The 16,448-nt window shown below is 66.3% G+C and overlaps 1 protein-coding gene across 1 annotated transcript in view; it reads right to left on the bottom strand.

Annotated features, from left to right (window-relative positions):
• KIF26A (kinesin family member 26A) overlaps positions 1–15,731 on the bottom strand; it is a 40,591-nt gene extending 24,860 nt beyond the window's left edge. Inside the window, 5 exon segments of the mRNA XM_036844180.1 lie at positions 2,108–2,542; positions 14,983–15,063; positions 15,065–15,193; positions 15,195–15,230; positions 15,584–15,731. Of these exon segments, the coding sequence (XP_036700075.1) occupies positions 2,108–2,542; positions 14,983–15,063; positions 15,065–15,193; positions 15,195–15,230; positions 15,584–15,724 (822 nt within the window). The 5' untranslated portion in view covers positions 15,725–15,731.
• Between the last annotated feature and the right edge of the window lie 717 nt (positions 15,732–16,448).

The raw sequence follows: 16,448 nt of genomic DNA, 5'->3' as shown, positions 1-16,448 counted from the left end.
AAGGCACTGTGCCATCCCGCCCTCTCCCACCTCCACTCACCCCACTCCTCCACCTCCTGGAGCCCTCAGAGCCGCGGCCAACCCCTCTCTCCACCTGCAAGACTGCGCTCAGCTCCCTCCCAGGTAAGGAGCCCCCGGGCTATTCCCATCAGCCTCCTCTGCCCCCATACACTTCTCGCTGGGCCCACTATCTCTGACACTTCCCTCCAGGCCCAGCTCAATGCCACCTCCTCCAGGAAGCCGCCCAGCTCTCTCGAGCCCCTCGGCACATTCCTCCCGGGCAGCCCAGCTCTCGGGCCAGGAGGCACCATGGGACTGGCACGGCAGAGGCTGGCCTCCCACTTCTTGGCCTCACTCAGGACTTAACAAATGCAGGAGTCGGAAGCAGTGAGGCCACACCCAGGGTGCGTTGTCACACCAACTGGAGGCTAGTTCAGACCCAGAAGTTCTTCCCGGGAGCCCCCTGTGCACCCCAGGCTACTGAGGGCCAGGGAGGCCCCAAGGACAGGGCAGCCTCAGGCGGACCAGCTCCAGCAGCGAGTCACAGGGGGCCAGCTCCCAGCAAGGGCAGGGTCTCGCCAAGGGCCACCCTGGAGGCGGCAACGTCCAGCCAGCACATCTCAGTGCCTTCAGAGGGGACAGCAAGCCCAGAGGCGGGGGCAGGGCGGGGGTCAGTCCCGCCCGGGGGCTGTATGGACTTTGCCCCAAGAGCTAGGGGCCCTCCTCGTGCCTCCCTGTCCCACAGCCCCACGGGGCACGGAGACCCCAGGAGACGTCTGCCTCGTGCTCTGTTTCAGAGACACTTGCTGGGCGAGTTGGTGCGGCTGGCGCTGTGGCGACTGGAAAGGCTTTCACAGCCACCTACCGGTCTCCCTGCCCCTGGGGCTCCACGGGGGGCAGACGATACAGCCACAAACGCTTGTGCCACACCGCCACCTGCTCGCCGCCGGCCGTGACCCCACCCCCCAGCTCTGTCTCCCAGTAAGGCCTCCCCACCTCCATGCCCACAGACCAGTCCCTCTGCTTACAGGGTCCCTTCTACTTTGTCACCTGGTGAGCCCCTATTCTGGGCACGGCTGGGCCCCCAGGAGAAGGCACCCCACCCCCCCCCCCCAGGTCGTGCAGGGCTTGGGCCTCCTGGGGAAAGGCCCTCCCGGCGCCCAGAACACCTAGTCCCACGTACCACCAAACCCAAACCAACTCCCTCCAGCGTCCCAGGAAACCCCCGATCCGATAACCCACCCTCTCCCGACCCCCTACCCTGGTACGCCTTCTCTTAGAAGGAAGACTGGGGGGGCACAGAGGACACTTGGGAGAAACTCCCACCAGCGAAGCCCTGTGACCAAGGCGGGGCCGGGCCCCCAGCTCCGCCCTCCGGAGCTGGGGTCATCTCAGGCCGCGGGGCCCTCCCTGAGCACACCCAGCCCAGGTCCGTGGCACCCCCGGCACCCCTGGTGCCCAGAGCTGGTTCCACGGAAGCCATGCCACTGCTGTGGGTGACAATCTGGTGGGCCTGAGGAGGGGAGCCCTGGAGCGGGGAGGGGGGTATCCTGCAGTCACCCAAAAAGAGGCGGCTCCTGAGAGGCCAGGCCCCGTGTAAGCGGGAACGGGGTCCCCGCCACCTGCAGGCCTCCCGCTACCCTCCGGGCTCTGTCACCTGTCCACGGGGCAGGGCTGTGTCGCCCAGGGCTGCTGCACTCCAGGCAGGAGAGCCTGGACGGGGAGTCACCAGGGGGAGATGTTGGATGACGGTCTGATCTTGTCCCAGCAGCCCACAGGGCCCTTCCGTCAGCCCACGGCGCCACGCGTGCTCTCAGAGTGGCCAAACCTTCCCCAACCACATGCCTGTGCCAGGTGGAAGCGAAGCTCCAGGGGACACAAGAGGACCCTGCCCCCCAGGGACCCTGTAGCCTGACTTGAAGGGGGTCTTGGGAATGTCTGGGGCCTCCTACAAAAGGCGCAGCCCCCCTGCTCCAGGGGGAGCCCTGCTGCAGGGCACCCACTGAGCTGGGCACTCAGTCCCAGGGAGCGCCCAGCCCTGACCGGCTGTAAGCGTCCTGCCTGGTGTCCCAGGGGGCCCACACCCCACTGCGCCCCAGGCACTCACCAGGCACGTCGGTGGCAGGAAGCTGTTGACCCTCGAGACGCTCCACATGCCCTCTAGGCACTGCTGGGCCTGGATGGTGACCGTGCTCAGTGCCCCGCCCAGGCCAGCGGGCGCCACCGACACCTGGACGCTGGGCCCGGATGGCCAGCCCAGCCCCTTCCTCCTGTCTGGCCCCGCTCGGCCCAGCTGCCGCCCCACCGGGCCCACCGGCGCCGGTCCATCCCTCGGGCTGGTGGCGGCGCCGGGGCTGGGGGGCATGAGTCCAGGGCCTCCATGGGGGGCGTCAGGGTCCTCGCGGCTGGCGGGCACCTGCAGCGGCCGCAGGGCCTCCCGTGGGAGCTGGGTCAGGTGCGTGGTACAGACGTCACAGCGGCGCTCAGCCTCCGGGCGACACGCAGGCAGCTCGTCAAGAAGCAGAGCGGAGAGGCACGGGTCCTGGGGGAACAGGGGACAAAGGGACAAAGGGATGAGTGCCTGGGTGCCAGGACTCACCGCCTGGTCCTCACGTCCACGGCGCCAGGCCAGCGTGCGTGGCGGCCGCTGCACCGTCCATAGCTGCTAATGAGCCCCGAACGGTGTCGTCGGCACACACCCAGCAGGAAATAATCATCAGGGCGTGAGACTGAGGCTCGCGGTGCCCTTGACAACTGCCCGGCTCCTCCTGCCGTCCTCACCACGCTCGCTCACGGATAACGAGGCGTTCGCACGCTCCCCGACGTGCAGCCAGCGGCCAAGGCCAAGGCCGCCCGGCCGAGGAGCAGCCAGGGGGCCGGCAGAACAAGGCATCCACGGCAGGCTGGGGGCAGCCAGCACCAGGGCCCCGGCTGGAAGCAACGTCTATTCCAGAGCCAGTGGAGGTGGGGCTGGGGGGCTGGAGACCCTCTCCCTGCCTTTGCGGCATCTCCGGCCCTGCTCCACAGGGCCGAGCTGGCGATTCCAGGTCCACGGGAAGACAGAGGCCGAGCGCGGCCAGCAGAGACAGGAGGCAAGGCTCAATGGCCTCCACGCTCCATCCCGGGTGTGGACTTGGTCCCGGCAGCCCACCCCTGCCTTGCACTGAGGGGGACACACGGGTCTAACTGCGAGCCTGGTAACCAGAGACGGCTAAGAAGAGGAGCTAGGGGAGCCCAGAGGAGGCCCTCGCCTAGCCTGGAGGTCAGGGAGGGCTTCCTGGAGGAGCTGACATCTCTGGAAGAAAGAAGAGGAGGAGAGAGCCAGTCCTCAGAAGGAAACTCACTGGAGGGAAGCTATCAAGAGTCCCATTCCCAGGGCCCAGCCCCTGCACCTCGACCACCCACCAGGCTCTGCCTCAGCCCCTCCCCAGGGCAGCCCCGCAGGGCTCCGGGTCTGTGCTGGGACCAGCCCCTCAGCATCTTTGCCCCTTCCCCGAGGGGCAAGCCCCAACCACAGGTGCCTGGCTGGGACATCCCCTCAGCAGAGCATGAGCCCAGCCCGGCTGTGGCTGTGACCACCCAGGACTTTACCAGTGCCACCTGACAGAGCAAACCCCAAATGCGGGCCTGGGTCTCCAATTCAGCCAGCTGGTGGACTCGGCCGGCCCCATCCCTTCCCATCACCACAGCCTGGACCCGCTGCAAATCTGCAGAGCCGGGGCCTGCCCCCCTCCCTGGCCACACTTCTCCCAAAAGGTTCTAGGCAAGGCCCGGCTCCAGTCCAGCGGCCCTCTTGGCCAAAAAAGGCCTACGACCTCTCCAAACCCTCAGATGCAGAAGCCGTAAGCACCGTGCAGAGGGGGTGCCTCAATCATCCCAGCAGGGTTCCCCGAGCCTGACCTGTGGCCGGCCTGACCAGTGCCCACAGACGCCGGGGAGGGCTCCAGGGGGTGACAGCTGAGACAGAGTGGCCTTGCCATGGAAGTACACTCTGCTGGTCCAGCATCAGCAGGCCATCGCTCTGCGTCTGTGTCCCCAGGACAGGCAGACCTCGGAGATATTTCAGTTTCGGTCCACATCACCGCAATAAAAGGAGTATTGAAATAAAGCGAGTCACATGAGTTTTTTGGTTTCCCAATTATAAGAGCTATGTTTACACTACACTGTAATCTGTTCAGCGTGCAATAGCATCGTGTCTAAAAAAAAACAATTTAACATGAAAAAACAGCACGGATTAAAAAATGACGCTGTCAGAAAAACAGCGCTGACAGACTCGCTGGACACAGGCTTGCCACAAGCCCTCGGCTCGCAGAACACACCGCACCTGTGAAGCGCAGTAAAGCAAAGCACGTCCAGCCGGGTGTGCCTGTGCCGCCCCACGCTCCCGGCAGGCTCGGCCATAGAGCTGCCCCCTCACGCGCCCCCCGGGCAGGCCGGGTCGAATGACAGCGCGACCCCAGCCAGGCCAGGCCTTGCCAGCTACCTGATTTACGGGCCACTCCGGAAGGTCTGGCTTTTCTCCGGCTGGGGCTGGCGGGCCCCAGAGCCTCGGAAGCGCCCGGGATGTCTGGTCCCCATCAGCGACACCACCCCCGCCTGCTACTCCCCCGTGGGGCCCCGGGGAGGCCCGGAAACGCCGCGGGGACCCCACTCGTGTCGCCCGTGGGCCACAGATGGAATCCAGACGGCGGCCCAGCCACGCCTGGCTCACACGGGCCCGGCTGTCACTCCATCCCCCACCCCCAACCCTGCCAGTTTTCCAGGCCCGGCCCTGATGACTCTGGTTTTTCCACTCAGCGGGAGACAGCTAATGGTGGGCTGGTGAGAGGGCAAGGGAGGGCCGCCCGCTAGAGCCATTAACCCCACTTGAAAGGCGGCCCAGACCCCGCCCGCCCCAGGCCCAGCCGCCCATTGTTCTAGGGCCTCTGCTTCCGGGGAGCAAACCTGACATCCCCTCCACGGCCTGCACGGGAGGCGGCGGAAGGAAAGTGGGAAGCGCAGGGCGTGGGGGGCTGCTGACGGCCCTGGGCCTGCACCAGACCCCCACCACACAGCCACGGCAGCCCCCCGCCCGAGCGCCGCCCCCAGCCGGTCCCTAGGAATTCAGGTGGGGCGCCAGGGAGGCCCCAGCGGCCCCAGGCCTCAGGCCCTGAGCATCAAAGCCCCACGTGGGAACCACAGGGGTCTGCTCTGGGGGGAGAGAGCCCCCCGAGCTCAAGCACCCCCCGCACAGGGAGACAAGCCCAGGGCTGCCCGGTCACCCGCTCGGTGAGCCAACTGCAGGGGTTTCCGCGCTCGTGGCCCCCCCAGGCCACAGTCTCCCGAGTCCTGCTTCACAAGTTCCCAGGAGGGCCAGGCCCAACACACCCGGGCCCACCCCATGGCCAAAGCCCCCTTGAGGGGCCAAGTACCCCCTCGCAGCGCTGGCAGCCGAGCCCACCCCTTGGGGGACCCTCACGTCATCACTGCCGACGGCCTGGTTGATCCCCCGGGCCTCGAGGGGCTCCCGGCGTGGGGCAAGCCCGTCTCTCCAGCCTCTGTCTCCTGTCACACACGTGAGATGGCAAAGGCCAACAAGGAGGAGGGACGCGCCTGGGGTGACCACACGGAGAGCCCAGTGGACCCTGAGCCCCTCAGACAGGCCAGGCAGCACCGGCTGGGCCAGCGCAGGGGCCAAAGCGGCTGCTCGGGCGGCAGTCGGCCACTGAGCAGCCTGGGACAGTCACTGCACGCTGGTCACTCAGAACCACAGCCCACGCTGCAGGGACCAGCCTGGGGACCGCAAGCTTTGGGCAGGACAGGCCTAGAGCCCGGATCCCCGCCCCCAGCACCCTGGCCCGGCGCTCGGGGCTCCAGGGAGGGGGCTTCTCCTGGGAGCTGGCGCGGGCCACTCCCAGGATGGGCACCCTGGACCCCAGAAGGTGAGGGGTGACGGCACCTTCCACACCACCTGCCGACCCCTGGGCAGCCCTCGGGGAGACAAAGGCCCCTCCCCACTCCTCAGCCACCCCCTCCCCCCAGTACAGCCAACAATCCTCAGACCCCAGGACAGGGCGGGGAGCTGGGGGAGGCCCGGGAGGTGCAGCCCTCCCTTCCCCGGGCCTGGTCTCCTCTCCCAGCCCTGGGGCAGCTCCTGGCAGCTCCAGGGTCCACAGGCCCGAGCCCCCAAGGGGCCACAGCCCCAAGTTCCAGAATTTTAACCCCTGAAAGCCCCGGCCACCGTGCAGCCTGGCACCCACCCTCCCCTCCGGAGCCCAGCACCTGCAGAAAGACAGTAGTTTCCCTGCTGCAAAATATTACTTTCAGTTTCCTCTTTGCGGTCTAATTAAACAGATATTTTACTTGCATTTGGGAAATGTTTTTCTTAATTTGATTCAATCTCACATTGCGTACCGCCTACCCTGCATGCTGCCTGGCTTTCAGGGAGCCTCCCCGCACTTAAAAATGATGACTTCTCATTCTTCGCTTTGTTTCTGGGCCTCCAAGTTGCTTTAAGTAATCCTTCCATTTGCTCCTGTGAGGGAGTCCTGGAGGGGGCCGCGCTGCCCCACCATCACCACCAGGAGAGGCTTCCCCAGCCCGGCTGGCCAGGCCCCCCCGCAGGGCAGGAGAGGAGCCGACCAGAAGCCCCCCACCCCACCGCCACGGATGCCCCCCTGGGAAGGGGTGGGAAGGGGCTCTATTCTCCAATTCAGAAAAGCCCCCAGGCCGCAGGGCTATGAGATGACCCTCTCTGAGCCCCCATCACCCCGTCTTTTAAAAGGGCGCCCTGGCACCCACTGGCAGGGCGGCTAGGAGAGCACACGGGCCCAGAGGCCAGCCACACGGTCCGGCTCGACAAGCAGGCGCTGAGCAAGGTCCCACCAGCCACAGCTCCCTCCGCCCCATCCTCCCTTCTCTCCACAAACAAAGCAGCTGGGCCGTGACCCCGCGTGGCCCCCTTTTCCGGAGTTGACAACAGGTCCAGGAAGGGACCCCTGGCTGCCGGGCCGGGCGCTGCCCTCCCAGGCTCTGCTGTCGAGGACATTCCCAGGTCGTGTGCAGCGGGCTCGGTTTCCAGCCACGCCGCAGCCATCCCAGGCCCTCCCTCCCTCCTACCCAGCCAGAGCCTCAACAGGGGCCCGGTCCCCAGCCCCAGGCCCCACCACCTGCTGGGTCCAGTGGGATGCCTGGAGACCCAAACCCGACCCTCCCTCTGCCAGCCAGGCCGCCAGAGACCACCCCGGCCTGCAGGCCTGCAGCTCTGAGGCCCCAAGCTGACACGGGGGGAGGGGCAGGGGGGCCACAGTCTGGCCCACCCAGCGCTGCCCAGCACCCATCCCCAAGGCCCTGTGCCAGGCACCGGCCAGCTGGGCAGCTCGGGGCACACACTAGCTCATTGAGACCTCCTCCCCTCAATGGCCCCCCTATCCTCCACACAAGGCCACACAAGGGTGGCGGGGGCCCCGGGGGGCTAAAGGCCAGACAGGCAGGACGGCCTCAGCGGGTGAGGGTGGTGGAGAAGCAGCCGCGGGGTGGGAGGGGGTGCCTGGAGCCCAGCCAGACACGACCTTCAGTCCGACTGTCCACCTCCGGACGCGAGCACAGCCTGTGGACCTCAGTTTCCTCATCTGGACAATGGGCCGTGGCAGATCGCACCCCGCAAGCCCAGCCACGGCCAGGGCCCCCAATGCCACTTGGGGGGCTCTGAACCCCAGCAAAAGGGGCAGGTGCAGAAGCCGAATGGGGCCCCTGCCCCCAGGTGGCCCCAGGTACCGTGTTCTCCTGCACACAGGGCCACCCCCGCCCGCCAGCCCCTCCGACAGAAGAGCCCGGAACTACGGCTCTTTATCAGAGAGCTTCCCAGGACACCCCAGGCCCCACTTCTACTCCAGGGCTGGAGCCCAACTGCACTCCACCCCACCTCCCAACCTTCGACCTCATCCTGCTTTCCCCTCGTCACCCTACAGGGCCCCCAAGACACAGTCTCCACACGTGCTCCGGGCGTCCCCATCCTCGAGCTCTTGATGCTCCACCCCTGGAGACCCTCACCCCATCTCTGGGCCAATTCCAGCCCAGAGCAAATACCACCTCCTCCAGGAGGTCCTCCTGGGTGCCCCTTTCCAGAGTCCTCCCTCCCAGGACACTTTGGTTAAGAGCACAGACTTCGGGGGCGGGGAAGCCAGGGTGCGTGGCCTCGGGCAAGTCACTCACACCTGTGTGTCCGCTATTTCCTCCCCTGGCGCATGGGGTGGTGAAGCTAAGCACATAATTCCCAGAGGCCTGCTCACTGGTGACAGGTTTTGAACAGGCCAAGTATGTGGGGCTGACGGGGATTCCAGGAAGCAAAACTGGGCTGTGGCCTTGCACCGAGGCTGTGTGGGGGAGGATGGGGACGGGGAGCCTAGGACAGGACAGTTAGGAAGGAGCCGACCCTGCAGCCCACACCCCCCGAGCAGGGCACGGGGCAGGGCCAGCGCCCGGCACGCTCCACCCGGAAACAGAGGCAGTTGCGCGGGCCAGCCAGCCATCACACGGGATCAGAGGTGAACGCACACGGCGGTGTAAGGACATCCACCCGAGGCGGACACAGCAGCCTGTCGCTGGGCCGTGTAGGACCATAAATCCGCCAGCCCCAGGCGCCCAGCTGAGCCCACCCACCCCTGCCCCAGCCCAGCGCCCACAGCCGAAGCCTGGGATGCTGCCCAGGGGGGCAGGGACCAGACCAGATGAGTCCGGGGAGCCCCCCCCAGGAGCCCTGCAGTCCACGTGGGTCCCTCGGCCACAAAACGTAGCACCAGAAGCGAAAGCGCCCCTTCACCTGGAGGGGGCCAGAGTGGCTACTCAGCCCAAGGACGCTGTTCCCAGACAGGGCAGCTGAGGCCCTGCCAAGAAGCGACCACGCCACAGGAGCTGGGGCCACAGGAGCTGGGGGAGAGAGGCTTGTCCGCCATGCGTCCACCCAGCGGGAAGGGAGATCATGGGGCTCAGAGGTCAGGGCTCAGGGGTGGATGACCAGAGAGCGGCTCCCAGAGGCTCCCAGCCAGCCCAGACTGGCTGCTTCCAGAAACCTGACAGGGGACAGCCTGGCCCTGCATGCCACCCCCCACCACACGGGCTCCCTGTCCCCAGGAAGCAGACGAGTGGACGGAGGCCAGACGCACTGAGGGACACTCGATCCACTTCTATCCTGTTTATTTATTCATACCCCGCACCTTCTTGCACAAAAACTGCGGTGGCTTCCAGGAACTACTCGGCATAAATTGGAAGCAAAACCACGTGGCTAGAGACAGTCATGTTAGAGCAGCCAGGAACGATCAGTTCCCACAGACGTGTGAGAAAGGGCCCATGCGGTTGGCGGAAGCTGAAGACTGCGTTTGCTGTGAGCTTCCTGGCAGGCAAAGGAAAAAGGAAAACAGACTTTCCTTGCCATTCAAGACAACAACCAGCTCTTCCAACTCCCAAGTAAAAGATCCCTTCAGGACACTCGAGAGAGCCTTGAGAAGGCCCCAGACCCCCTCCTTTAAGCCATGCCAGACCAAGACAAGCCCCCAGCAAGGCACTGAGCAGCCCGAGGTACAGGGGTGACACCCTGACCCTCCCCTTTTCAGCAGAGAGGCAGTGAGGAAAGTCACCACAACTCACTCCCCTGCTCAGCCCCAGTGCTGACTGCAACTGAACTCCCCTCAAGAAGCTCCCTCCTGCAAGACACAGAGCTCCCTACCCCAGACCCCGGCCGGCCCCCAAAGCCCCATCTCCGCTCTGGCTGACATTCAGAGGGCAGGTGTTCAGGACCCGAAGCTCAGTCCCGCCTCCCACTGCCCACCCTCACTCCCCGAAACCCCAGACCAGCAAGGACCCAAGACGGGCACACGGATGGGACCAAAGGAGGTTCTCAGGGACAGCAGGGGACACCAGCTAGACCACCGCCCACCTAGGGAGGAGGGGGCCAGGGCAGGGTGTGGAGGGGCCGGCCGAGGTCTCGCAGAGGCCAGGCGGCAAGGCCAGGCCTGACCGGCCTCCTCCCTCCCCCGGCCCAGGCTTGGTCCCCGCGGCCTGATCCCTCCCCCGCTGAGTCATCAGTCCCCTACCAGCTGGGAGAGCGCCCAGCAGCCAGCCCCAGGGAGCACCCGCCCCTCTCACACCTCCCGGCTGCCTCTGGAGCCTGCCAACACCTGGCTCAGCTGGAGAATGCCGCTGACACCAGGTGCCCCGCCCCGGGGAGCACCCCCCAGAAGCCGGTGGAGCTCAGGCCAGGCCCCAAACAGCATGGGGGACAGGGGCCCAGGGACTGTGACCTCAGTTGGCGAATGTCCAGCACCAGCCGGGCTAAGCCCCTGCCCCCCCGGGACCCCACCACGGCACACCAGTGCGGTCAGAGCTGGGGGCGGTGGGGACAGACCACGCAGGCTTCCTGGGGGTGGTGACAGAGGCCCACCACCCCCGAGCCAGACCCCAGAGAGAGATGGGAGGGTCTCCAGGCCTCTAGCCTTAGGAGCCTGGTCACATCACCCCGAGCTGTGCCCGGGGGGAGCCCACGGCCTCCCGGCAGCCTTCAGACTCGCTGTCCAGCTTGGTGAAAAACACGAACCGGTGCTGGGGCTGCAAGGGTGGGCAGTGGTCCTGGAATTCGCAGGGCCGGGGAGGACGAGACCCCCCTGCCCGGGTGAGCGAGAGATTCGCAAGGTCGAAAGGAGAACTGATCACTTTCCCCATCCGAGCACTAATCAATTCAGTGCCGTATTGACACGTGGAAGTCACGGGTTCCAGAAGAGTCACCACCTCCACGCGATGCATCTGGGCGGCAGCTGGAGCAGATCCCCAAACAGGATCCCTGCCCCCCACGGCTGCAAGGGGCTGGGGACCGCCATCCTCCACAAGGGGCTCATATGGGGCGGTGGGGAGAGCCGAGATCCAGTCCAGCAGCCCTCGGGGTGAACACAGCAGGGTGTGGGAGGCAAGGTCTGGTCACTCAGTCGTTCAACAAACGTTTCTGGGTGACCCAGACTCCATGCCTGCCTTGACAGAGCTCCTGGCCTGGGGGTAGCACACTGGCCACAGAGACCACACAGTGGCCGTGCAGTGTGGGAAGGGCTGAGAAAAGGCGGGGCCAGGTGGCAGCAGGGGTGGCCTCGGGGAGGATGGTGGAGATGTGGGGGAGGGAAAGCTCGGGGGAGGGGAGGAGAGGTTCACTGCACACGGAGGGCCGCCAGGCTCTGTGCCAGGAGCTCAAAGTGAGGCCACTCTGTGCGGTCTGAGTCCCCCACCACCGTCAGCTGCCCAGGCGGGGCTCAGGGCAACTCAGGCTGTACGGTTCCACCTAATGAGCACGGGAGGAGGGGGGGGAGTCTGCCAAAGGGGCACGGGAGGAGGGGGGGGAGTCTGCCAAATGAGCACGGGGTGGGGGGAGGTCTGCCAAAGGGGCGCTGTGGCAGACCACCATGCAATGAAGAAGGGGCACCGTGCCCAGGGGCTGTGCCTTTCGGGGGGCCTCAGTCTGGCCTCAGTCTGGCAGGGCCCAGCTGGACAGCAGGACCCAGGACTGGCCGGGGACCCTCCTGAGGGCTCCACGGTTCAGAGAGTCCCCTCTGGCTGCCCTGAGGGTGGGCAGCTGTGGGTGGGCTGGGCCGGGGGACAATGAAAGGGGCCTGCAGGAACTTGGTGACCAGTTTGCCAGGGAAGGCTGGGGCCTCAGGTTCTGACTCGGGGGATAGAGTGGCCAGTGCTAAGCTGGAGGGCGCTCAGTCGTGGAGGAGAGGAAGGCCCGGCTTCGGTCCCTGGGTGGGGGGCTCTGGGAGCTCCCAGCAGAGGCCTCTCAGAGGTAGGGGCAGGGAGAGCAGAGCAGGGAACCGGCAGGACCACGTGGGGAGGTCGGGGCGGGGGGAGGGGGTCTGGGGAGAAGCAGGGCATCTGCAGCGGGGCCCACGGGAGGAGCGGCCCATGGAGGCCACAGGACAGTCCGAAGGGCATGCTCCAGGCCACGCAGGGGTCCGAAGAGGTCACTCAGGGACAAGGCCCTGGACCCTGGTGAGGGCAGAGGTGGCTCCGTGGAGGCCCAGAGGCCCCAGCCTGACATCCCCTCCACAACCAGGCCCACCGCCCCTCTCAGTTCAGGCAGGACGGTCTCTGGGCTCCAAGCTGGGCAGGCAGAGCACGTTCCCTCCCCCACGGCCCCCAGGGACACCGGGGCTCAAAAGCAGGGGGCACAGTCCTATCTGCTCCGCATGGATGAGGTCCCTGGGCGGGAACCACAGTCATCCTCACTGCCCAGATGGGGAAGCTGAGGCAGGTGCAGGGAGAAGGGAGCAGAGACAGCAAGGGGGAGGCGGGCCCTCCACCCAGGCCGCCCGCCCACCTCCCATGGACACCAAAGACCTGGGCACAGCATGACCCCCAAGCCCACATCCCAGCAAAAGCAGCAAGGGCTGAGGCACACGGGCCAGCCTGTGCCAGACGCGGCCCAACACGCCTGTGAAAGGGGCGCGAAGCCGGTCCCAGGTACAGAGAGGGAAACCGAGGCCACGAGCTCTCAGCAAACCTGCCCAAGGTCCCACAGCCCGGAGCTGTCAGCTGGCAGGAGGGTGGGCAAGAAGCCAGCGTGGAGTCGAGCCCCGGCAGGGATGCCTCGGGCAGAGGATGGGGTGGCCGTGGGCTGGCTAAAAGATCACGTCCCTCAACCCTTGCAAGCCTCCCTCCCACCTGAGACCAGGCAGGGACCCCCAGGGGCAAGGGCCTCTCGGCCAGGCTGGGGTCCCAGCTCCACCCTCACCCCAGGCCATGGGAGCCCAGCAAGCCACCTCCGGTCCTGGGCCTCCCCAGATGCCCCAAGCATGGGACTAAGTGAGATGACAGCCAGCAAAGTTCTCTGTAAACTGTGAAGTGCCGTTCTCACAAAGCTCATCTCCTCACGATGAGAAACAAAAAAGGGCCCCCTAGGGAAAATTCTAGAACACAAACTCTACATTCCAGTGCCTTGTCAGCCTCAGAGTAGAGCCCAGTGCCCCTGGACCATCGGGCCAGACTCCTGGGAGGACCCCCTGGGGCTCACCCAGAGCCGGGCACACACGGGTCCCCCCGGCTGCCCCAGCCTCCCTCCCAAACTAAAAGCAGAAGCAGCTGCACAAGCCCATCCCGGGCACCATCTCCCCAGCCTGCCCTGCAGGAAGCTCTGGGGCAGGCCGGGTGAGGCTGCAGGCTGTGCGCGAATCAGCCTGGGTCACACAGGACAGTGACGCCCGCCAAGGCCCCAACCACTTTGTCCCATGTCCCACGGCCCGGGTGGCTCAGCCCAAGGGCCTGAAGTCCCCTTGGGCCCATTCCCACCCTCTCTGGAGAAACAGTGGATGATGGGGCCCTCCTTTCCTCAGGCACAGCACCCTACAGGTTGGACAGCACCCCAGAAGGGCCCCTGGAGGCTACCCCCATCTGACAAAGGAGGAAACGCAGCGGAGGAAGAGAGGCCAAAAGAGACCAACAAGGCCAGAGACCCTGGTTTGCTGCGTGAACAGGCCGCTGGGTGCCAGAGACAGCTGGGGAAGGGGGTGAGCCCTCCCCTGGCACTGAGGGGTACCCAGGGTCAAACGCCAAACTCGGGGAGGCCAGGAGAGGTGGGAGGTGAGCACTCTGGGTGGTCCAGAGCCTTCCCTGATGGGCTGTCTGCAGGAAAAGACCACTGAGACCTCCCAGATGAGGGACCCCGAATCCACCAGCGACCGGTGTGACCTGCAGCTCTCTCCACCAGGATCCCCTGCCCACCTGCGACCCACCGGCCACATGTCCAGCACCACCAGGCAAAGCCCAGCTCAGTCACTGAAGTCTCTCCTCTCTCTGGCCTCAATTTCTCCTAACGGGGTAGTAAGATGGCCCTGTGGCCCTGTCAGGCCCCCAGGAGTCTAGCCCAAAACACCCTCTCCTGGGGCCCTGAAGGTCTTCTCATGTCTTTTCAACCAGATTCAGGCCATCTGGGGCACAGAGCGTGGCAAGGGGGCACCCTGCTCAGGGCAGCAGATGCAGGAGCGTCCAGCCCCACCCCAGGACGGGCCACAGGTCCCCTCCCCTGACCGCAGAGCGAGGGTGCCCAGGACACAAACCAGACTCACATCCCCACTCCCAATGCCACGGGGAACAGCGCTGGACCCGGGAGGCCAGGGTCTCGCCCAGACCGCAGGACCTCCTCGAAGAACTATATTTAGATTCAATGGGGATTATGCAGCCTTACTTCCCAGGACAGCTTTCAGAAAGGCTGCAGGTCAGGCGGGAAGGGCTTCCTCTGGAGACCACCCCCCCCCCCCAGCCCCAGCTTCCCAGGCTGTGCAAACTTCCAGAGCGCATTGTTCCTGGAACAATGGTCTCCGCTCCTTCCAAGACCAGGGCAAGCCCATTGGCTGCAGAATTCGGCAGAGCCCCCTCCCCTGGCCAACACCTTGGCAGCTGGGGCTGGAGCCTGGGGAACCAGATGGGTGGCCACTGCCTAAAGTGGCAGAGCCCCAGGCTGTGGGCCATACGCAACTCTTATCCATGGCCCTGGGAGGGGCCAGGGAGGGGGCCCCCCTCACAGCAGCTGGCCCACCCTCTGGTCCTCCAAGCCCTCCTGCCCCAGGTGTGCATTTTCCAGACACTTGGCTGAGGGCCCAGGTGCCCCAAGGGCGACAACGCACCAAATAACCTCTTGCTGCTGGCAAGGCAGGAGCTGTCCCGCCCAGGGTGGAGGCCCTGCCATCTCCCCCTCTCCTCCCCCTCCCAAACACACACTAGCTTCCAGCTGTGGGACATCTGCAGGCAGAAACGCTTGCCCAACTCTCTCCGATCAGACAGTGGGACCCTCTTAGGATGAATGCTCCAACTCACACACAAGGTGTTACAGACGGAAAACCCGAGGCCCAGAGAAGGGAAGGGATTGGCCAAAAATCCACGGTGGAACCTCGCCTCCTCCGGGCCCCAAAGACTCCCAAGTTCCAGCATGGGCCCCGTCCCAGGGGCCGGCCTGAGGAAGGGGTCACTTACCCGGAGGGGTGTCCCGGGCCCGCCGACCAGCTTCCACGCCTGTCTCTTGAGCTCGGCGAGCTTCGTGTGGCAGTGGCGGCAACCAGCCGCCTCCACCGGCGGAGTGGCCCTGCTCCGCGCCCGCCCCGGCGCCCTCGGGCGCAGGGCGGCTGCCGCATGGGTCCTGCTCGGGCCCGGCTGTCATCCTCTTGCGGGGGGGCACCTCCAGCAGCTAGCAGCGGCTCGCGGGCCGGGCCGCCCTCTGCCACCTGGTGGGGGAGGCAGAAGGGGACAGTGAGCTTGGGGCCGCTGGGCGGCGCCACCCCCGGTACCCAGCACCGGAGACTCCAGACCTCAGAGCGACCCAGACCGAGTGACGCACTCGACAAAGTTACGAGCGCTGGGCGCGAACCTGCAGCGCACCGTGTTCTTTCATCCCGGGAGGTCTTCATTGCCCGCCCCCCCCCAGCAGGAGGCCCCGTCGCCACCCGCGCTCCGCTCCAGGCCCGGCCCCCACGGGGCGCCGCGCACTCTGCCAGTGTCCTCTGCGTCCCGGGCTCGCTCCCGGGCCGTCCGCCGGCCCCCAGTCGCCCGCCTCCCTCTCGTGCCCCGCTGCGCGTACCGCGGGCTGCGCCGCACACAGGGGGGCGGCCGCGGCTGCCCATGGCCGGGGACGCAGGAAGGGCTGGGCCGTCGCTTCGGGGCCACGAGGGCTCTCCGGGGGCGCCGCGGCTACGTGATCCGGCCTGGGGGACGCCCCCATGGCCCGGCGGCCGCTCCGAGTTCGCGGCGCAGGCAAGTGGCTGAGAGCGCGCGGTGGCTGCGGCGGCGAGCGCGCTCGGAAACGGGGGCGGGGCCGGGGACTCCGGGGGCGGGGAGGGGCGGGGCTCCGGGAGAGCTGTCCCGCCCCGCCCAAGCCCTCGCTCTGCAGTGTGTGGGGGAGGGGGTCCCGCAGCGCCGCGCGGCCGCACCCACTCCGAGGCCCCCAACCTGTTAGGCGAGTCCCAGCCCGAGGGAGGGGCGCTGGGGGCCGCGGTGAGATACCCCGTACACGCGCGCGTATGCGCCTTCCTGCTCCTCTCCTGGGACACTGGGGTCTCCTGGGAGGCCCCAACCCACTCGTCACTTTACAGGCGAGAAAACTGAGGCCGCGGAGGGGAAGGTCTTGCCCAAGGTCACACAACGAAGTGGCAGCGAACCCCGGCCCCCAGGCTCCCGATCGCTTTTTCCTGGAAATCCAGCGCACTCCGCGTGTCGGTGGCCACACTTTGGGTCTGTCACGCGTGGGTGAGTATCGCTGGGCTCTGCGTCTCGGAACGTGCAGCGCCCATGCCAGTGTATCTGTGCCTAGGCGAGTCTGCAAACGGCACGCGAGTTTTGTGCAGCCGCGCGTGTGCAAGAAGGCCGGTGTGCGTGCCGTGCGCCCGGAAGAGGGAGGAGGTGGCCCTGGGGGTGTGCGCGGGACCTGTTTTCAGCCGGCCTGGCAG

The sequence above is a fragment of the Balaenoptera musculus genome, chromosome 2 (genome assembly GCF_009873245.2).
Source record: "Balaenoptera musculus isolate JJ_BM4_2016_0621 chromosome 2, mBalMus1.pri.v3, whole genome shotgun sequence".
Taxonomy (NCBI): Eukaryota; Metazoa; Chordata; class Mammalia; order Artiodactyla; family Balaenopteridae; genus Balaenoptera; species Balaenoptera musculus.
This window is presented reverse-complemented; position numbering and strand designations above follow the sequence as displayed.